This window comes from Muscardinus avellanarius (assembly GCF_963383645.1).
Source record: "Muscardinus avellanarius genome assembly, chromosome: 4".
NCBI lineage: Eukaryota > Metazoa > Chordata > Mammalia > Rodentia > Gliridae > Muscardinus > Muscardinus avellanarius.
Genome location: NC_137789.1, coordinates 59,407,542 through 59,431,527, shown reverse-complemented (window position 1 = coordinate 59,431,527; position 23,986 = coordinate 59,407,542). Strand labels below are relative to the sequence as shown.

The following is a 23,986-nucleotide window of genomic DNA, read 5'->3' as shown; positions in this document are numbered from 1 at the left end:
AGGGAAAATAAAATTTTACTTATAAACAGAGATTTTTAAATATAAAACCATTTTAAGTTCTGCCCTGTTTATAATGCCATGAAGATGAAAAATTTTGTTTTTTCCACATCTTATTAAATCTTCAATCATCTCTGTTCCAATTTGATTGTTCATTAACATATAAAATTCTTACAAGTTAAAGGAGGGTTTCTAACAACTGGAAAGAGATAACAGTGTGTCTCTGGCCCAACATATTCACTGTACTAAGTAGATTATTACCATATTACTATACTAAATTAGAACTATCAGCAACTGTCCATTTAGTGGCAGATACCATTCATTTCTGTTTTAGAACCATTAATGTAATTAATTATTTCTTTGTTTCCTTTGCTAGATTTTAAGCTCCATGATGAGAGACTGTAATGAAAGATGTACTACAAAATTTAGCAGAATGCCTGTCATATAGGCATACAATGAATTTTTAGTGAAATAGTGAAAAATAAGGAGTTAATAAATCCCTCATCTGTACACCTGTGACATATACATAGCAATGATGGTTGTACTGGAAGTGGAAGAATTACTTTTTGTATAGCAACCATTTTTTCCATGTATACAGTTTATTCAGGATTGAGTGAAGATGGAATTAAGACATCTGGTTAACTGCACCTTTCAAGAAATTGAGCATCTGATGCGATTAGTAAATGACATCACTCAGTGGCTTGTGCTTGTTTAAAGTCTGGTATAAATAATGTGATTAACTTTAATCTGGTATACTTAAGGATCTGTAATAGAATATATTGGAAGCCAGCCTCAGCAACTTAGTAAGATCCTGTTTCAAAATAAGAAATAAAATAAAATGGGGCTGAGGTTCTAGTTCAGAGATAGAATGTCTCTGAGTTCAATCCCAATACCAAAAAAAAAAGAAAGAAAACAAGTTCTAGACAACTAACATGTCAACTTTAAAAGACTTTTTTAAAGTAAAGCACACTCCAATGACAAATTTACTTCCTTATTATAAAAGATCATTTTCTTTGATCCTAGAAATTTTAGGTTCACTGAGCTTTACCATAGATACTGGCACATTTGAATTATGTCATAGCATTTACACGGTTGTGCCTTCTTTTTTGGTTAAGCGCCAGTTTAAATGTGTGTATCAACTAATTTCAGTAGCTAAAATATCACTTCAGATATTCAGTTATAATTAAAAACAAGTTTACTTTGGAGATTATAATAGATGAGGTAATATTAGAGCAATAGAACACATGTAAGAAATGTTTTTTAATAAAATGTTTAATTTTGGTTTCTCCTATTGTATTAAAAGTAGTAAGAAATAAATACCTGTCGTAGTCATATCACTAGAAACATGCTTTTCTTCATGAGATTTTTTTTGATGTGCATGAATTGAATATTTGCAGAGCATCATTTAGATTTTTCTGAACTTTTCTGTGTTGCTGATCTAAGAAATACATAAAACAACCACGAATTACACAGCTTGGCTTCTTATGTGGATAAAAATGATTGAAGCTATTGTATTAGATAGTTCACTTTGCCATGGAATTGAGACACTAAATTATTTGTTAAGGATTGATGGATTTAAGATGAAAAAAAATCAGTGTCTTACATATTTCCAAACTCTGAATGTTTCAAAGTATCATAACTACAGAGGTCTAAAATTACAACGTGCCAGTTGGTAAACTTTTTCGTCAGTGTGATTTTATTGAACATAAGGCCTTATGCAAACAAGGCTATTCTAATTTTATTTTGGTAACTTTTTAAAAAAGAAATATATTTTATTCTTCTTCACAGATCACAGATTTCTTTTTAAAGATAACCACTGTTTGAAACAGTATTGCTTTGATAATTATTTAGTGATAATTATTTAGTGATAATTATTTAGGAAAATATGGTTAAATTCCAAAGAGTTGAATCTCCTAATCTTTCACATATTAAAAAAAAGAACAATTTTTTTTTTAAGCTGGGCGTGGTGGCGCATGCTTGTAATCCCCGCACTTGGGAGGCTGAGACAGGAGGATCTCACAGGTTCGAAGCCAGCCTCAGCTACTTAGTGAGGCTCTCAGCAACTTAGTGAGACCCTGTTTTCAGGATCTGGGAGTATAGCCTGTAGGTAGAAAGCCCCTGGGTTCTACCCCCAGTACCACCAAAAAAAAACAACAAAAAAACCCACAAATTTTAATCTCAAACATATCTATAGTAAAAGAGTTTTTATTACTTTATTTTATTTTATTTATTTTATTTCAGTACTGGGGATGGAACCCAGGGGCATTCTACCTCCGAACTACACCTCAGCCCTGTTTTTAACTATTTGAAACAAGGTCTCGCTGAGTTTCAAAGGGCCTCACTAAGTAGTAGCTGAAACTGTCTGCTAACCACCATCTTTCTGTCTCAGCCTCCCAAATGCTGGGATCACAAGCGTGCATCACCATGCCTGGCTAGTAAAGCAGTTTTTAAAATTTTAATTCGAATGTAAACACCTGTAGATTAGTAATATCAACTTTTACAATGAAACACCCACTATGAATGGGCTTCTGAATGAACATAAAAAAATGAATGTAATATATTCCTCCTCAAAGACCCTAATCTAAAAAAATTAACATATTCTTTTTGGACACTAAACTACTTAGGAACAAGCACCACTTCTTTCTTATTTGTCGCTGTTTCCTCAGAAATTGTCAATGTTTGACCTAGTAGTTATTCAAAGTTTGTTGAGCTAGTGGATGAGTAAAAAAAAACAAAAAATGAATAGGCAAACGTGTCTTGAATCGAATGTACATTTGTGTTTGTGTCTGTGGGGAGGTGGTACTGGGGATTGAACTCAGGGGAATTCTGCCTCTTGAGTTACATTCCCAGCCCTGTTTTATTTTTTATTTTGAAACAGTGTCTCACTGAGTCGCAGAGGACTTCACTGAGCTGCAGAGAATGGCCACAAACCTGCGATTCTGTCTTAGCCTCCCAAGTATTGGGATTACAAGTGTGCACCACTGTGCCCAGCTGGAATATACTTGTAAAATTAAGCATTGTTGTATTATCAGCAGTCATTTGAGATCGTTTTAAAATTTCCTAGTTTAATTTCCCCTGCTCCCTATTAAAATGCATAATTGATTGTTGATTGTTGGTATATTTGATTCAAATATTTATTTGCTTGATGTAAAATAAATATCTTATAGACCTACAGTTTATACAATTGTCCACTAGATGGAGATCTTGTATACTTTGGGTTTGAATTTTTTCACATGGCATTTTTTTCCAACATTTTACATGTGATTTTTAGAATTGCCATCTGTTTTTTTTTCATGTGGATAATGTTTTATTATTTTCCCTGCATGAAATTTAGAGATAAACTCATTCTTTATTGGAAAGATATTATATTATTAGAAAGTTATATTATTTGTAAATAATAATCAGCAGTTCATGTCCTTCACAAACTTTCTTCGAAGAAGTAGTTGTTGTCTTTCCTGCTTGATTCCATTTCCCTGCTCTACATGGATGTGGCCTGTGTTTGAAAACTCTATTGTCAGAATTTCCAGGTATAATAATGGATATTATATGAAGTTGTTGAGAAATATTTTTGACATTAGTTCTTACCCTGATAGATAATAAGGAAAGGGATTAAATTTCTGATGAATCAGAATGTCTTTTTCTAAAAAAAAAATTCTTTATATAAAGAAACAGTAGCAATCTCCTTATGGGTACACCTTTATATATTTTAATAGTAAGATGGACAAGTTAGGCCCTCCACTTCGAACTGGAAGAAATGTGCAAAGGTTGTATGACAGTGATACAAAATCAGACAGTGCCTTCAAAAGACATGAGTTATTACCCATTTACAAGTAAGTATTTGTAACTCAGTTTGGTAAATCTATTTCAGATGTTTTCATAAAAGATTTATATAATAGAATGCTGTAACTTTTACCTTCTTACACTTAAAAAATAATCTTTCAATAATCATTTTAAGCCAAATAATTTTAATAATCAGGGATTTAAAATACTGTTGGACATTTCTATTGTTCTAGCACTGTTTTAAATTATATATTTTATTCTATTAAATACTTATTTTTAGAGAGTTTAATAGTAGTCACCTTCAATAATTGTTTTTATAAAGGCTTTTTTAGGAAAAATACAAATAATAATTTAAATTATAATTAATAATATATAATAAAAGAATACAAAATAATATAACAATAATATATGCTGTTATATATTAATATATTATGAAATTTTCATAACAGTTTATTATATCTGTATTATTATAATTGTTGTAATAACTTTGAGTATGGGGGAAAGTTGTCATAATATCACTAAATTATGTTAGTCAAGCAGATATTAATGTAGCCAGAAAAAAAAATCTTAAAAAATAATAAGGAATTCTTAGTCTTTATGTCATTTGATGCTTAGACTCTATATAAAACAGGGAAGGGACATGCCACTGCTGGATGCACTCCTGTCTTCTGGCCTAGCTGACTGAGAAGAGAGCATATAATTGGCAGTTGTTTTTGAAACTCTACAGCACGAGTCTTCAAGGTTTACTAATTTGGACTTCGGTACTAAGTGTAGTCCCTTTTTTTAATGATGAAGTTAGGGCCTAATAGTGTACTCATTAAAGTTGAAAGAAAAAATATTAAGGAGTTTTTAAGCCAGTGTGTATTATAGTATTCATATATGAAGCATTAATAATAAATTTATATAGATATAAAAATCAGAGAGTTATTCAGGATACTAGCAGCAGCCATGAGTATTTTTAGGTAGTTAGTGATAGACTCTACAAAGAATACTGTGTCCTGAGCCTTTTGCTTACTACTAGTTTCTCTATCCCTGAGCCAGGTCTTAAAAACTGACTAGCAGAAAGATTTAAACCTCCTTTTATTATTTGAACTCTAGCAAGCAAATTACAGATGTAGAATAAGGGTAACACTTTGCAGACTCTGGGAAGAAAGAAAAGCATTTAGACTGTGTGAGACTGGGCAACATGTTTTAACATTGATCAAGATAATTTTCTCTTGCTCTCTTTCGGTACTATGGATTGAATCGGGGCCTGCGACCTCTGAGACTTATTCATCCCCAGACCTATTTTATTTTTTATTTTGAAACAGAGTCTCATTAAGTTGCAGAGGGCCTCACTAAGTTGCTGAAGCTCCTGGCCACAAACTTGAGATTCTCCAGTCTCAGCCTTCAAGTACTGGGATTACAAGTATGTACCACTATACCTCGTCTCTTAATAATGATTCTTGACAGTCAGAACACACCTCTTAGAGGATATTACTTAAAAAAAAAAAAAAAAGGATAGTTAGTACACAGCTCTTAATAATCTCATTTTCTTTAAATGTAAACATTTTAAACAGTTTTAAATTATTGATATGGTGAATTATGTTTGTTCATGGACATGTTTGTTTGTATCATCTGTATATTTTGAACACATACATGAAGGTGATAGAATTTTTTAACAATTTTTTTATTGAACATAAATAGTTTACATTTAAACTATATTTGGTGCCCCCCCCATTTTCCCTTCCCCCCTCCCACCAGAAGGTACATATGTTTCCTCTAATATGCCCAAACTAGGAAACAGAGGATATCAGTGGGACTCCAGATAATGGAGGGGAAATATCAGCAAAGTTTGAATGGAAGGTGATAGAATTTCTATCAAGACTGTTACAGAGTTTATAAAAAGGAAAAGGAAAAAAAAGCTGTCCTTCCTATTCAAATGCCATTCTTTGACAGTCACGTTTTTAGAGATTGACTAGTTCTGCAGCATCCCTAGATGGGCTATATAAAAGCAGAGTAGCCTTGGAAAGACCATTTGAAGAAGTCTTGGGCATTCCATCTACACACCAAGATGATTCTTTGCTTATTGAAGAAGTAACTACTGAAAGCAACCACTCTGAATGATGGCATTGCAATATGGTTTGTGAAATTTGTAATACCACTAAATTTCTAGTACTGATCTGGCCACACTATAGTTTTGCAATTTACATATTGTCTCAACACAACTTTCTTCAATTTAGGCTTCATGATATGCACCTGTAATCCCAGCTAATTGAGAAGGTGAGGCAGGATAATCACATGAGCCCACATGTTCAAGATCAATTTCGGTAACATGGCAAGAATCTATCTTTTTTTTAAAAAAAGAACAGTTTCAGGCCGGGCGTGGTGTACGCTGGGCACGCTTGTAATCCCCGTGCTTGGGAGGCAGAGACAGAAGGATTGCACAGGTTCGAAGCCAGCCATGCTGGCTTAAGAGACCCTGTTTCCAAATAAAAATATAAAATAGGTCTGGGAGTGTGGCCTGGAGGTAGAAGGGCTTAAAGGAACCCCAGTACCACCAAAAAAAAAAAAAAAAAAAAAAAAGAGAGAGAGAGAGAAAGAAAAAGAAAAGTTTTTTCAACTTAAAAATGGGAATAATAAGCCAGGTGTGGTGTCACACACTTGTAATCCCCATGCTTGGGAGGCTGAGACAGGAGGATTGCACAGGTTCAAAGCCAGACTCAGCTACTTAGGCTTTCAGCAACTCAGTGAGACCCCGAGACCCTGTTTCCAAATAAAATATAAAATAGGTCTGGGAGTATAGACCAGAGGTAGAAAGCCTCTGGGTTCCATACCCAGCACCACCAAAAAAAAAAAAAAAAAAAAAAAAGGAATATCTTCTGAGATTTGGGGGATGATTCAGAAACATGTAGTAGTACCTCTTCATATTTGCCAAGTAATGGGTATTTGAAGAAAAAAGTCCGTTATTGCCTACATATAATGTGGAGGTTCTTTTTAAAAATTTTAGGAGAGTCTCATCAACTTTGCCATATAAGCAGAGTAGAAAGAATCTCAGCAAAAGATTAAGAACTTTTAATCTAAAAGAATTTAAAAAGATTCTGCTTGATTATATAACTAAACATTGCTTACATGTGAAATGAAAAATATGATTAAATTTTAATGAGAGAGAACAAATGATTTACTGAATGTTAGAATTCTAGCTTTGCAACATACTAGCTGTTCAACATGGACACTTATTCAAGGGCTTTTTATTTCATTTGTCTCATCTGTAGAATTAATGTTTGTCTGTTTCCTAGGATTAAATAAGTTTATATATGCAAAACAATTAGTAATGTATTGGTATCTAGTAAGTATTAGTATATAAAAGTTAACTTGTAGTAGTAGTAGTATCAGTAGTAATAGTATTATTATCATCAACGGTGCTAAATATTCATGGTAACTTATGTCTCATAACCTTCCTTAATTGAGAATTTTGTCAATGAGGAACTTCGGTTGAACACTATTACAAAGCTGGTTAGTAGCAGGTGTGATTTGAATCTAGATTTATCTGAATCCCAATGCTTATATCTTTAGTGTCATATCATCATTCAACTTTTTGTTGTTGTTGTTGTTTGCAGTACTAGGTATGGAACCCAGGGGAATTCTACCTCCAAGCTACATCCCCAGCCCTATTTTTTATTCTTTATTTAGAAACTGGGTCTCACTGAGTTGCAAAGGACCTCACTAAGTAGGTGAGGCTGGCCGTGAACCCGGATCCTCCTGTCTCAGCTTACCAAATGCTGGGAGAGTGTCTCTGATACCAGATAGCTCAGGCTGTGCAGTTGGTGAAATTAACTTTTTTAAGGGAAAACTAGATTAACCCCTTTATTTCAGTTGCTTATTCCAAAAGCTTTCATAACTTGAGTATTATTCTTTAAAGTGGTTAGCTAATGTTTCTTTTTTTAACCACATCTCATGATTAAAATAGTAAAACTTTTTCATTGTATTACTTAACAGTTACTCATAGACATTTAATAACACATCTGTGCTTTGAAAAAATCATACGTTTATACTTTTATCTTGATCGAGGCCTTTTAGAATAATTACCTTACAGTTTCATATAAAGGACATGTAAATATTTCAGTAGTTTTCATGTGTCAACAAGATTATGTGAGTAAATGCAAAATGCTTTGGTTTATCCTTAGTATTAACTACTACTTGTTTTCAGATTTAAAATAATTATTTGGACTTAAATCTTTTTAAATTCTCTGCAGATATTTTTCTTATGACGCAAATAGGTAATTTGAGAACTAAATGTTTATATTCAGTATTTTTTCATTATTTCATCTCTTTTTTTCTTTTGTAGAGCTAACATCAAACCTCGGAATTCCACACCACCTAGTTTGGCAAGAAATTCTGCCTCAGGTGTGCTACTGAGCAAAAGAAAAACATATACCGAGAGCTACATGGCCAGGTATGTTTAGCTCTACCATCCTAAAACTAAAAATGAATGTTTGTAGTTTTCTAAGTCTCATATACAAAAATAGGTCATAATCCAATTATAGATAACCTAGCTTTTATTTCATTATATGATTCATTATGACTTATAGGTTGTATACAAAGTACCATGAATATTATTTTTCTAGATATTTATAGTTCTAAATAATGGAAGACAATTTATTCAGATTTTAGTGTCTCAATTTTTACTACAATATGGGAATTGTTTTACCTTTACAAATGAAATAATTGACCCATGAACCTCATTATTATAATTTTCTTTAACTTCCCCTAATCCACAGGGATCGATCCCCATCTCTCTCCTATTGAACTCTATCCCCATCCTTTTTATTTTCTTTTTTTTTTTTTTTTTTAATTTTTGTGGTACTGGGGATGGAGCCCAGGGGCTTTCTACCCCCGGACTACACTCCCAGACCTATTTTTTTATATTTTATTTGGAAACAGGGTCTCACTAAGTTCCTGAGAGCCTCACTAAGTAGATGAGGTTGGCTTCGAACCTGCGCAATCCTCCTGTCTCAGCCATCCAAGTGCTGGGATTACAAGCGTGCACAAGCGTGCACCACCATGCCTGGCTGTCCCCATCCTTTTTTTATTTTCTTATTTTAAGACATGGTCTCTAAGTAATTTCCAGTAACACTTTAATGTTTAAAATTATCCTAAAATTATCCAGGAAGCCAGGTGTGGTAGAACTCAATTGTAATCCCAGCATTTGGGAGTCTGAGACTGGAGGATCGCAGTTCGTGGACAGCCTCAGCACTTAGTGAGGCCCTCTGCAACTCAGTGAGACCTGGTTTCAAAATAAAGAATAAAAAACAGGGCATGGGGTGCAGCTTGGAGGTCGAATGCCCCTGGGTTCCATCCCCAGACCCGCAAAAAAAAATTATCCTTCAGGGTCATTATCCATATACTTTCTTTTCTAATCTGTCAGTATTTACTCAACTTGATAGTCACTGTTTTTAAACATAATTAACTCATCTCAGTTGAAGAAAGACTCTTTAAAAATATACATTCCATTGTTCTAGAACACTTTTAAGCAAATATATGGTTAGGTACAATATTTTATTTATTTATTTATTTATTTATTTATTTGGTGGTACTGGGGTTCCTGGAAGCACCCCCCCCCCCGCTACACTACCATGGGCTACACTCCCAGTCCTATTTTATACTTTTTTTTTTTTAATGTGGAAACAGGATCTCTTAAGCCAGCGTGGCTGGCTTTGAACCTGCGTGATCCTCCTGTCTCTGCTTCCCAAGCATGGAGATTACAAGCATGTGTCACCACGCCTGGCAGGTACAATGTTTTAAAAAACCTTTTTTTTTTTTTTTTTTTTTGTGGTGGTGGTACTGGGGTTCCTGGAAGCCCTCCTACCTTCGGGCTACATTCCCAGACCTATTTCTTTTTTATACTTTTTATTTGGAAACAGGGTCTCTTAAACCAGCATGGCTGGCTTCGAACATGCGCGATCCTCCTGTCTCCACCTCCCAAGCGTGGGAATTACTAGCGTGCGCCACCACGCCCAACTAAAAATTCGTTTTCAACCTAGGCGTGGTAGTGCATGCTTGTAATCCCAGCATTAGGGAGGCTGAAACAGGAGGATCCTGGTTGGCAGACAACCTCAGCTACTTAGGCCCTTCATAACTCAGTGAGACTGTTTCAAAATAAAGAATTAAAATATAGGGCTGGAGGTGTAGCTCAGAGGTAGAATTCCCCTGTGTTTCATCCCCAGTACCGCAATAAATAAATAAATAAATAAATAAATAAATAAATAAATAAATAAATATTTTCTAAAACTGAATATGTCTAGTATATCCCAGAGATTTGGATATCTTGGTTCAAGAGTGGACATCTGTGCATCTGCCTTATGAAAACTTTTTAACAGTGATGCTCTTACATAGCAAGGGTTGGGAACCCTAAAGGAATGGATAACTCCTATTATTCCAGCCAGTCTCTTTAATAAAGACTGTTTATATATGCCAACATTTTGATCAATATTAAATATCAAGGATATGTTTCCTGGAGGTGTGAAGTATGGTTTCACTGTGTTGCTGTGAAATGTTTGGAGCCATGTAATTTGATTTAAGGCTGAGTGCAGGATTGCCATTTTCTTATGAAAATGGACAACATTAGTACATTTGCACATTTGTATCCTTGAATAAAATGTCATCCCTCCAAATAAGTGGGCAAAACACCAATATATATATATACACACACACAGGCAGAATAAAAAAATCACAACAAGATTTTTTTTTTTTTGGTGGTACTGGGGTTCCTGGAAGCCCTTCTACCTTCGGGCTACACTCCCAGACCTATTTTATACTTTTTTATTTTTGGAAACAGGGTCTCTTAGGCCAGCGCGGTTGACTTCGAACCTGCGCAATCTTCCTGTTTCTGCCTCCCAAGTGTGGGGATTACAAAATGCGTGTGCCACCACGCCCGACCTCAGGAATTTTTTTAATTGGTTGATAACCTAATAGGAAGCCAAGAGCTTTGTTCATTTTACTTTCCCTAAACACTCTATCCCCATTCCAGTTAAAAATAATTATAGTGATAACAGGTAAAGAAATCTCAGAAAATTTTATTTTCTGCAAGCATGATAGACCATATACGCTTGAAACTCTTTCAAATATCTCCCCAGATATGCGGGATAAAAGAGCAAAGTTGTTAGTTTTTACAGAAAAAATTATACATGTATATACAACACTCCAAATACAACTTACTGCATGAATAATAGCAAAATCTTGGTAAATTTCTGGATATGATCAGAATATTGAAAAATTAATGCAATCTTTTTCCCAGCAACAAACAAAAATTTCAGTTTTTTAAAAGATCCCCATGCCGGGCATGGTGACGCATGCTTATGATCCCCATGCTTGGGAGGCGGAGACAGGAGGATCGCGCAGGTTCGAAGCCAGCCTTGGGTGCTGGCTTAGGAGACCCTGTTTCCAAGTAAAAAAAATATAAAATAGGTCTGGGAGGGTAGCCCAGAGGTAGAAGGGCTTCCAGGAACCCCAGTACCACCAAAAAAAAAAAAAAAAAAAAAAAAAAAATCCCCAGACAAACACTTAAATTATATAGGAATTAATTTCAAAGCCAAGTAAGAACTTTTAATTCTGATGGAGAAAATTTGGAAACAATAAAGGAAATCTAGAAATAATAGCTGGGCATGGAGCACATGCTTGTAATCCCAGTACATGAGAGGCTAAGACAGGAGAATCAAACATTCAAGGACAGCTGCAAAAATTTAGGGAAGCTCTAAGTAACATAAACTTTGTTTCCTAAAAAAAAAAAAAGGGATGGAGGTATAGCACGGAGGTAGAATGCCTCTGGATTCAATCCCCAGAACCAATCTCTCCCCAAAAAGGAAAGAAAGAAATAAAAATAATATGTTTATATATTTTCCATAAAGTACAGAATTTAATATCATCAATCTATTTAGTAAAGGTCTATACTCAAATTAGTATATTTAAATTAAAAATATTTATAAAGAACAGAAGTCTAATAGCCAGAACATGCTAAATAAGATAAGTAAGTGATGTGCAAAGTTATAAAAAGTAAGATAGTGTGACATTAATTCAGTGATAGACAAGGAAAATAAAAAATTCAGAATTGATTGCTTAGAATAAGATCCCAGTTCCACAAACGACTAGTAATCTGCAACATTTCAGAGGTAGCCATGCAGATTTTAGAAGTGGGACATGTTGGAACTAATACTTACGCATATGTGGAAAAGACTTTATACCTACTTTATATGAAGTATAAAAAAATCACCTACACAGTTGGGCATGTAGCTGAAAGTCAGAACATTTGCCTTATGTGTGCAAGCACTGCCACATAACAAATCAGTTACAAATATGTCAAAGGCCTAAGTATGGAAAGGAAAGCTATTTAAGATCTTAGAATAAAATACAGGGAAGTCTTGTCATCTTTAGTTAGGAAAGTATTTCTTAGGTAATGTGCAAACTATAGTTGTATAATTATATAACAAAAAATAAATATATTTGATCATATTACAATGAAAAACTAGTGCTAAGACTCAATAGATAAAGTAAAATAGCATATCAAATTAGAAGAGGATACTTACTATCCACATAAGCCAACAAATTACTGCCCAGGATATGTGGGGAATTTCTACAAAGAAAATTTAAAAAATAGACCCTTATAAATAATACTGAGTTCTGGTAGGGATGGGGGGCAGGGAACCCAGGCATTTCACAGTATAGGAAATACAGATGGCCAAGAAACATCTTGAGAAGATGTTTTAGCATTACAAAAAGTCAAGAAAAAGTATATTAAATCTGCAGTAAGCTACCATTTTACTCTCATCAGGTTAGCAAAAATGAAAATTTCTTCACACAGTGAAAATTGTGTTAGAAAACATGAAATGGAGAAACCTCATAATGTTACCAGTGGGAGTATAAGTTTGCTAACCACTGTGTAGAGGAATTTAACAATATTTATTTAAGTTGAGTTTCTGTTATTGTGGTAAGTATTAATGTTGGTAGTGTTCTTTTCTTACATGTGCATACTAGAGCATTAAAGTGATCTTTTATATTTTAAAGTAATTCTTATATATTTCGTTGACAGTAAGGCTGTCTTATTTTGTCTTGGAACTTTTCCATCATTAGTCTTCTGATTCATTAGTATTTTCTTTGTGGTTTAAAGGGATTATATTGAAGCTGTAAGTTTGCTCTCAATAGCTAAGAGAGTGTACTTCTCAATGCAGAAAATTGTAATAATTTTGTAACTTCTTTCTAGCAGGACTGAAATCAGGAAAAGTAAGAAATATTCAAACACAATATGCTGGCATTTGCTTCATTATCATCTCTATGACTTTTAGATTTATAGTGGCTTTTCTTAAAGTTCACTGGTTATTTATCAACCTTAACCTTTTTATATGAAAACAGTACCCGAATTGAGAAGTGCCTAGGTTCTTTATCCCCCCCGCCATGGGAAAAATATGTATATTTTTCAGTAGTGTCATTCTTATAATACAGTCATTTAAGTGTTCCCTTTCTCAGAACATCTGTTACCTCTCTCAGAACATCTGGTGTTCTTATAGGAATTAAATAGCTATTTTCCCTGATTAATGTTTCACCAGTAGTACCTGAAACTGATTTCTGTGATGAAACCCTTATAACCTCTAGCACTTTACTCTAAACTTTTCTTAAGGTGTTTAGTTCTTCTAGTGACTGTTTTACATACATTGCTGTGTTATGGTAATAAAAGCCTGCCCTGCTAAAGCATGCATATGAGCTTGTGAAGTATCTCTTTTATCATAATAATATAATTGGTTAATAGAATCAAAATAAATAATAAACTAGTGGATATATCACCCCATAAGCCTTGTGGCCAAACCCAGAACCTGAAGACCTCCATCTTCCCTGGAGGCTTGATTTCAGTTTTCTGCTTTATATAAAGATGATTTGCAGAAAGGACTTAAGTCTTCCTTTCCATCTGCAGTAAATGGTTGTTTTTGGTCATGATCAGTTCTCCTAACAGTGACAAATATGCTGATATTGTAGAGATCCTTTTTTTTTTAAAATTTGAACTAAGGGAATATTAAAAATGAGATTAGACAAGTTTTTAGTTATACCAGTTTCTCAAGAGTTATGGGTCAATAACTACTGATGTGAACTTTATTTTCCATTTCTTTCTTTACTTCTTCAGGCCAGATGGAGACTATTCATCTTCACTTAATGGTGGAAACATTAAAGGCATTGAAGGAAATTCATCTGGACATTTACCAAAATTCTGCCATGAGTGTGGGACAAAATACCCTGTAGAATGGGCAAAGTTCTGCTGTGAATGTGGCATTCGAAGAATGATTCTTTGAACAGAATTCCAAAAGAAAGAGCCAGGTTGAGAGTTTCTTAGCTCTTTGGACAGCTAGCCTACGTCCCCTAGCTCCTGTGGTATTTTGTTCAAAATTATTCAAAAATGCCTATTCCAGTAATTTTTGGATCATATCCTTTTGCTGCGTAATTTGTGTTTATATATGTGTATATATCCTGTATATAATAAATACCTGATGCCCCAAGCTGTGCCATTCAGAAAAATATTCAATGTCAGGAAATACTTTCAAAAGGAATCACTAACTTAGGCATTGCACTTATGTTGATGTTAAAGCACATTCAGTGTACCTCCACAAATGCTAGTGCTTAGCCCTCGAGCTTTAGTGTAATCACAACTTTGAGCAGAAAATGAGAATATACATTGTTGTTATTGATGCCTATCTTCATATGGCAGGAGGATGGTAGGATGAGCTACTTGTAATTTTGAAATTGAAGAATTGTTTTAGTTGTTATTAGTTGGTGTGAGGTTAATTTGTTGTTGAATTCAACAACTAATTTTATATTCCTAAAAAATAAGAGAGAGAAAAAAAAAAAAACCTAAGGTCTGTGTTTCCCCTAACTTGGTAGATTATTCATTATATAATTTAAAGATCCTTACTTATTCTGTGAAAATGTAATTATGCAATTTCCTTTTCAGAAACAAGACTAAAAAATACTAATGCTCTTATCTTGTTTATAACTGAATGTTGTTGTTTTTTTTACCTCTGTTGTGTGTTTTTTTGTGTTTTTAAAAATTTATTGTTTATTGTTTATTTTTATTTTTTTATTTTGGTGGTACTGGGGATTGAACAGGGACATTCTATCACTGAGATACATCTCTAGCTCTTTTTTTGTTGTTGTCTTGAAACAGAGCTTACTGAGTCGCCCAGGCTGGACTCAAATTTACAGTCCTCCTGTCTCATTCTCCCAAATACTGAGATTATAGGCACGTGCCACCATGCCTGGCCCATATATTCTATTCTTTCTACTTCCAATTGTGTTCCCAAATTTCATATTAATTATCTAAAGAGTAGCTTTAATTTACTACTGTGTTTCTTTGCAGTATTTGATGCACAAAATTCTTTGTAAAAATCTTACATGCTTAAACATATTTCAGTATATCTAAATTTATAAAAGTGCTTTGATGCATTTTTTTAAAAACCACATCATCTAATAAATAATTGTGGAATTATTCATTAGCATTGAGCATGCAGGTAAAAAGTATTCTTGAATTTCAGTTTCATATAGTATAGTTAGATGTAGCTATGAGTAGGTTAAGAGTATATCTAATATTTCCTACTCATATTTTCTTTAGTGTTTAATGTTGAAAAGCATTCCTGTCAGAATGAAAAACCACTGAAAATGTGTTGTTTTAATGCATAGCTGATTTATGTAATTATACACACAAAATCATATTTTCTCCTTAACTTGATTAAAATAGAACTTTTTGATCATTGTCACTCACAGTGTAACATAATATTTAGTAGTAGGTTTCTTTGATGGCATATGTAACCATATTTAGTAATTTCTATTCAGTCAAACCCAAGTGAGCTTTTTCTTATCATAGAGGTATAAGTAAATATTTTATATTTTATGTATTTTCAAGCTTTTTATTTATGATTCATATCAACTATAAGGATCACTGTAGAAATTTGTGGTTTAGAATTTCATTTCTCTAAAACTTATTTTTGTTCTTAATTTTTGTTTTAATTCAGGCAAAGGTTATGAACTTAGTGGTAATAGAAATTGTCATTTTACTCACCTTTCAGTTTCTTTCCTGATTTTTTTTTTTAGTTACCTTATTCGGTCATATTGATAAAAAAAAATCCATGACTCAAATAAGTTGTAATGAATTTAGAAAACTCATACATATTAGTCATTGGAATAGAAATGTAATATGTAATATGTACATTCTCATTCCAACAATTTCTGTGCTCTCCTATTTGTTATAAATCATATGAAAACTTTCGATTCTTATTTTATCTAGGAATGACACTGTTTTTTAAGAGGACCTAATCTTTTTTCTGCTCACAGAAGGGTTAGATGATTAAGCTTAAGTTAAATAAATAGTCACATGTTTGTTTCTCACCAAATTTTGCATTACAGCGATTATTATAAACAGTGAGATATATTTATGACTCATGACACGTTACAGTGTATTTAAATGTAGTTTTACATGCGTCTTTTACTCACATTGGTTTGTTGTACAATAGTTCTTAAGTGATCTTTCTATGCATCATTTATTTTATTTTTATTTATTTGCACAAGTATTTGTCAATGTGGTAGAATGAAAGATGATTTTAAGGTTAAGTTAAAAATGTAAAAATTGCTTAAATATTATTCTCAAAGTTATTACCTTCAGAAAGTAATATTATCATGTTTCTTGTTATGTTTTTATTGTAAATAGTACCTTCATTTTAAACCAATTCAATAAAGATATGAACTATAAAAATGCTATTTTTTATTTATTGATGTCTTATCTTTTAGTCAGATATAGATAGGAACACACTAATATAAATGAAATATTTGAAATACAAATTTTATAAAGTGAGAAAATAGTTTTTTATTGTTACTGTATGATATCAGTTTTTAAATTAATATTTTTATGGATTTAAAGTATGAATGTTTTTATAATTTTTAAGGTATAGAAACATTCTTTTCATACCAAATAAAGTTTAGGGATTGAAAATCCATGATTCTAAGGCTGATAGGAAATGTGGATATTTAAAGTTAAATATTATATAGTTATTGGCAAATCCTTATTATGACAAATACTTAATAACAGATCATATTTTATATTTTATTTATTTATTTTTATTTTTTTGGTGGTACTGGGGTTCCTGGAAGCCCTTCTACCTCCGGGCTACACTACCAAACCTATTTTATATTTTTGAAACAGGGTCTCTTAAGCCAGCGCGGCTGGCTTGGAACCTGCGTGATCCTCCTGTCTCCGCCTCCCAAGCACGGAGATTAAAAGCGTGCGCCACCACACCTGGCTCATATTTTATATTTTAAAAATGAGTATTTCTAGTGAAAATATGGCTTGGGTTTGGTATGTTTAATATAACTTGAACTCAGTTTGCTTAGGCTAGAGGTGAACACTTTACCAAGAGTAGAAGTGCACATAATTTACTCAGACATAAAGAAGAACAAAATTATGTCATTAGCAGAAAAATGGTAGAACTAGAGAATATTATGCTCAATGAGATGATCTAGTCAGAAAGTTGAGGGTCATGCGTTTTCTCTTATGTGAAAGCTAGAGTAAAATAGAAAACAAAGGGACTTAATATAAACAAGGAAAGAGACCAGTGGAATAGCATAAGGGGACTGGAGAAGGGGAAGAGCAAAAGGAGGCTTGTAGAAGGAAACATTAAATGATGTTATGTTCTTACATGAAGATCTCACATGTATAGAGAAGGAGTGGGGGGCAGCAGGATGAGATGGAGAGGAAAATACCAAGTGAAGTGTGCATATATAAATGTATATGTGATCTCACTGTGATACATAATTACAATGCAATAATAAGATTACTTTTTTCAGGTAAATGTTATGTAGGGTGCCGCTCTAGGTACAATTTACTTCTATGTGAATTGCCTTTTTACCACTAGAGGGTGCTTTAGCGTAATCGAATATCAGCCTCCCTCCAATTGTTTAAGACCTTTCAGTAATATGGTTTTTTTGACAACAGGAATTACAGAAATTAATAGTAATTATTTCTCATTTGGTTTTTGTTTTAGTAATTCAGATGTTGATATCTTAGAAACATCATTCAACTTATTTTGGACATCAACATCATAATAACTGATAGAAATATTTAATATTTATACTTTCCAATATATTGTTGGAAAAATTATGCATCTTGAAGATATCACTCGTGGAAATTACCAAATATTTGAAATCTTTCTTTGATGTTTTATCTTAGTACCAATTTAGTTGGTTATATTTTTTTAAGACAAAGGTCTTCTCCTTCCCCCAATCACCTAGGCTAACTTAACATCACCTAACATAGGAGAATTGCAGTAATTTAAATAGCCAGTAAATGAGTGGTTAGGCAAACTAATGTAAGGTGCATACAGTTAAAACGTTAAACTTATAAACTTTTATCAAAGGATGTATATAGCCAGATGTGGTATATGCCTCTAATCCCAGTACTTGGGAGGCTGAGATAGGACGATTACAGGTTCAAGGCAAGCCTCAGTAACTTAGAATTTGCTTCAAAATAAAAAAAATCAGGATAGAGTTGTAACTTAGAGGTTGAATGCCCCTGGCTTCAATCCTGTTACCCCTGTCCCTCCTTCCTTATGCAGGCTTCATTCTACTTACTCCTAGAGATCAAGAGAATGTCTAAGATAGGATTAAGTTCCCTGCCTTCAAATTAATATTTATTTGGAGAAGCTGATATGTAAACAAATAATTGTAATTCAGGACAAAAACATGATTTGTTTAAAGGGAACTTTTTTTTTTTTTTTTTTTTTTTTTTTTTTTTTTGGTGGTACTGGGGTTCCTGGAAATCCTTCTACCTTCCGGCTACACTCCCATACCTATTTTTATATTTTTATTTGGAAATAGGGTCTCCTAAGCTAGCGAGGCTGGATTTGAACCTGTGTGATCCTCCTGTCTCTACCTCCCAAGTGCAGGGATTATAAGAACTGCACTCTCTTTGGATGGAGAAAAGGCAAATGGTTGTGGGAAGGTTGTGTGTAGTGGGTTCCCTTGGATCTGGGAAATGCTACTTGAATCTTGGGAACTGCTACTATCCTAAAGATAGAGGAAAAGTCAGGTTGTGTGAAAGTTATTGATAATTCCCTGGGATCATTATTTTTAAATACAGCAGTCTTCTCTGTTTCCTTGTCTAATATATCTATATCTATGCCTATATTTAATTAGAAGGAGGAAGACTGGAAAGAAGCCAGCAGTGCTTAGTGTTGAGTACACGCCACAGTGAAATGCTGATTTTCACCAATTGAAAAAACAAGTTATGAAACTGAAAACTGCCGTGGGTACTGCAATGCCCTTATCCACATAGTAAAACTATAAATCGATAACAATTATGTGAAAAAAACAATAAATGCTGTCGGGGATATGGCAAAATAGGAACTCTGATACATTGTTGGTAAGATTGCAAATTAGTTGCAGCCACTTTGGCGATCAGTGTAGAGGTTCTTCAGAAGACTGGGAAAGTACCTATCATATGACCCAGCTATACCACTCCTGGGTATCTACCTAAAGGGATTGAAACCAGGCTATTACACCAATGCATCCAAATCTATGTTTATAGCAGCACAAGTCACAATAACCAAATTATGGAACCAGCCTAGGTGCCCATCAACAGATGGCTTGCTGAATTATGTAATATATGCACAATGGAATTCTACTAAGCCATGAGAACAAAATCATGTCATTTGCAGGAAAATGGATGAAACTAGAAAATATTATGCTGAGAAATTAGTCACAAGAGGTAAGAAATAATTTTTTCCCCTCATATGTAGAGGCTAGGGAGAAATTGAGATACAAAAGGGCCTATAGACAAAGAGGGAAAAACCCTAGTGGAGTGATGGAGGGGACCTGTGGAAGGGGGAAAGTGGGTAGGGGAAGAAAGATTTGATATAACACTTCGGTGGGCGTGGTGTACATAGACAAAATTACATGCTGATCTCAATGTCATGCACAGGGAGGGGGAGGGTGTGGGGGAAATGAGGGGAGGCTCACATGTACATCTCTATCACTGAACTTCATTATGTATGATTACAATACACCAGTAAAATATTTATGCAGAACATGATTAATAGTATTATAAGTAATCAAATGAAAATTCGGACATTGGTCATTAATGCACTTTCATAGCAAAGATATATTTTATTATTAAGAGAAACACTTATTTAAAATAGTACATATATTGAAATATTTCAATTATGTAAAAAGCTACAGTGATAAAAGGATTGAAATGTATTTTTAATGTATTTGTTTCCACTAGAAAAATTCCTGGTAAGTTATATTTTTAAATATTTTTGTATTATCAGTTTCCTAAATGAATCCATAGTACTTTTGTAATCTTTAAAATGCAAATATAGAAGGGGATGTTTCAAAATTTAAAATTGCTACCTTCTCCATTGTTTTGTAGTATTCACAAGGTTAAATATACCCTTGTGACCTAGCTAAGCTATCCATATTTCTGGAAGTGCTTTGTCAACTCTAGGTTAAAAAAATATTTTTTTCAGGACTGGGGGTGGAACCCAGGGGCATTCTACCTCCAAGCTACACCCCCAGCCCTATTTTTTAGTCTTTTTATTTTTTGAAACGGATTACAAGCATGTGCTGCCACACCCCGCTTCTAGGTTTAATTTTAATGAAATTATTTTTTATAAATTTTACACAAGAGTACATTCTAAAACAGTTTTTCTTCCCCTCCCTTTTTAACTCTGTATCACCTATGAGTTGAGAAGTCCAGGTTATTCATGTAAAGTTTTACATCATCGAGCATAAAATAAAGCTAGATGTGATGACCTGTATTCCCAGTACTTGAGAAGCTGAGACAAAAGGATCATTTTAGGGCCAGTGTGTATGTAGTAACTTCACAAGACCCCAGTACTGGGGATAGAACTCAGGGGCATTCTATTTTTGAGCTACACCCTCAGCCGTATTTTTAATTCTTTATTTTGAAACCGGGTCTCACTGGTTGCAAAAGGCCTCACTAAGTAACTGAGGCTTTATGCGAACCGGATCCTTTTGTCTCAGCCTCTCAAATGCTGGGATTACAAGCTTGTGCCACCATGGAGGTTTTTTTTTGTTTTGTTTTTTTTTTTTTTGGTGGTACTAGGGTTCCTGGAAGCCCTTCTACCTCCGGGTTACACTCCAAGACCTACTTTTATACTTTTATTTATTTGGAAACAGGGTCTCTTAAGTCAGCGAGGCTGGCTTTGAACCTGCGCGATCCTCCTGTCTTTGCCTCCCAAGCGCGGGGATTACAAGCGTGCGCCACCACGCCTGGCGAGGTTTTTTTTAATATGATTTTTTTCACTACTGTCAGAGAAAAGTACATGTCACAAAAAGTAGATATTTTATTTTAAATACTAATTCTTTGTTATTCCCTTTGAAAACGTTCAACTAGTTGTTAAGTTAAAAATTCAAAGCAGTAGCTTTTCTAACACTATGTCTTAAGGTAGACAAAACTACTCACTAAGCTGTATGTGGGGCACACACTTGTAATCCCTATGCTTGGGAGGCTGAGACAGGGTGATCACACAGATTCGGAGCCAACCTCAGCTACTGAGTGAGGCTCTCAGCAACTGAGAGACGCTGTTTCCAAATAAAGTATAAAATAGGTCTGGGAGTATAGCCTGGAGGTAGAAAAGCCCCTGGGTTCTACCCTTAGTAACACCAAAAAAAAATTCTACTCACCTTTTGAGTGAACATGTTGCCAACTCTATACCCTCTGAGCAGAATAGTATTCTCAAGTTCCTTTTAATAAATATTTCCAATGTTCTCCTTCTTGTATCATAGAATATAGTGATTCTCACTGATGCTATTACAAAAAAAACTAGTGTTTAGAAGTAGGGTGATTTGCTATTTATTGACAAAGATACTGTATCTACCATTGCTTAACCTCTTTCATTAGGTAGAGAATATTAAATACTAAATTAAACATTCCCTAAGTAATATCTTCTAGTGAAAAATTATTGTGATCTTTGAGTACATTTTATTTTATTATTTTTTCTTTTTTAAAAATTGGTGCATTGTAATCATATATCCATTGGAGTACGAGACTTGAGAGGATATACAAGCACACATCATCCAATTAGCCCTCATCCAGTCCTCATCCCATTCCCTCCCCCTCCCTCGATCCCATGATTGTTTGGTGATTAACTTTGATACATTTATTTATGTACCTCCTACGTTTTAAAGAGGCTCCATCTTCCCCTATTCCATACCCTCTGATTGGTCACCTTAGTTGATTCACTATAGGGCCCTTTCTATAGCTCGACCTCTTCCTGTTGCCCCTTTCCTCCTAGTTTTTGCTGATTAGGGGAAGCATCTGATTTTTATTTTCTGTGATATTTCTCTGTGCATGCCATGTTGCAAGTACCGATCCCACTCTTGACAGCCCCAGTAGTGGCCTGGCTACCCGGTGGACTGATCCAGACCTTGCTGGCTCAAGCAGCGGCCTTGCCTCATGGGAGGCCCCGATTCTGGTCTCGCTGGCCCCGACACCAGCCTAACCCCTCAGCTGGCTCTGATCCCGGCATCGGAGGCCCCAGTAGCGGCCTTGCCTCATGGCAGGCTCCGATGCCATCCATTGGCCCCGGCACTGGCCTAACCCCTCAGCAGGCTCCAATCCCGGCCTCAGAGGGCCCAGCACCAGCCTAGCCTCACGGCAGGCTCCGATCCCGGCCACACTGGCCCCAGCACCGGCCTAACCCCTCTGCAGGCTCTAATCCCGGCCTCGGAGGCCCCAGCACCGGCCTTGCCTCGTGGCAGGCTCCGATCCCAGCCTCGCTGGCCCCAGCACCGGCCTAACCCCTCAGCAGGCTCCGATCCCGGCCTTGGAGGCCTCAATAGTGGCCTTGCCTCACGGAAGGCTCCGATGCCGGCTGCTGGTCCTGGCACCGGCCTAACCCCTTGGAAAACTCCAATGCCAGCCTCGAAGGCCCCGGCACCAGCCTTGCCTCGCGGTAGGCTCCAATACAGGCCGCTGGTCCTGGCACTGGCCTAACACCTCAGCAGGCTCTGATCCTGGCCTCGGAGGCCCCAGCACCGGCCTTGTCTCACGGCAGGCTCCAATGCCGGCCTCGCTAGCTCCAGCACCGGCCTAATCCCTCGGCAGGCTCCGATCCTGGCCTCGGAGGCCTCAATAGCGGCCTTGCCTCACGGCAGGTTCCGATGCCAGCCATTGGCCCTGGCACCGGCCTAACCCCTTGGCAGACTCCAATCCCGGCCTCAGAGGCCCCAGTACCAGCCTTGCCTCACGGTGAGCTCCGATCCCGCCCATGCTGGCCCTGGCACTGGCCTAACCCCTCGGCAGGCTCTGATCCTGGCCTTGAAGGCCCCAGCACCGGTCTTGCCTCACAGCAGGCTCCAATCCTGGCCTCACTGGCCCCAGCACAGGCCTAACCCCTTGGCAAGCTCTGATCCTGGCCTCGGAGGCTCCAGCAACAGCCTTGCCTCACGGCAGGCTCCAATCCCAGCTTTGCTGTGTCTGTCACCGGCCTCACCCCTCGGCAGGCTCCAATCCGAGCACCCTCTTTGCCCAACCAATTGTCCCACGTTCTCGAGGGTGCATGGTGGTACATTCTGCCTCTGGGGTTATTTCAAAGGTTTCAGGTGTAATGCATCAGATCTCTGCCTCCCCTGAGTACTGGCCACTGCCATTGCCACTGCCTCCACCATTTCAAATTCTTCCCAAGCTCTTTTTCCACTCTGAATGTTGTTGAGTGTTCCTAAGCATGTGTGACGGTAGCATTCGACATTTGGTGTAATTTCCCCCAAAAAATAAGGTTGGTAGGATCTGATTTCTGCTTCTCCTGAATACAAGTCTCCACCACCATCGCGGAGACCACTTTCAACACTGCCTTTCTCCTTGGTCTCTGATAAACTCTCTCCTTACAGGTGATGTCCAAGATTCTTAACGATATAGAGAAACAGCAGTCCTCCTTCACGGGAAATTTTTCCATAAGTTCCAGTGCATATGGATAAGTTTTGTCTGCATCTCCAGTGTCCTGGCATCCGGCACAGTCTTCTTAACCCCTCTCCAATTTTTTTCCTTTTCCTTTTTCTTTCTTTTTTTTTTTTTTTCCTTTTTTCTTTAATAAGAGAAGACAGTATATGTGGTTTGAGGAGGTAGTGGGATCAGGCACTCAGTAGCACTGTGACCCGGTCGGTTTCCCCATGGGTCCAGCGTGCT

The 23,986-nt window shown here is 35.9% G+C and overlaps 1 protein-coding gene across 1 annotated transcript in view; it reads left to right on the top strand.

Annotated features, from left to right (window-relative positions):
* The window catches only part of ZC2HC1A (zinc finger C2HC-type containing 1A), a gene marked incomplete at both ends in the record, with an annotated part of 46,589 nt that extends 32,499 nt beyond the window's left edge, over positions 1-14,090 (top strand). The window contains 2 exon segments of the mRNA XM_080693643.1: positions 8,105-8,212; positions 13,925-14,090. Coding sequence (XP_080549769.1) covers positions 8,105-8,212; positions 13,925-14,090 — 274 coding nt within the window.
* Between the last annotated feature and the right edge of the window lie 9,896 nt (positions 14,091-23,986).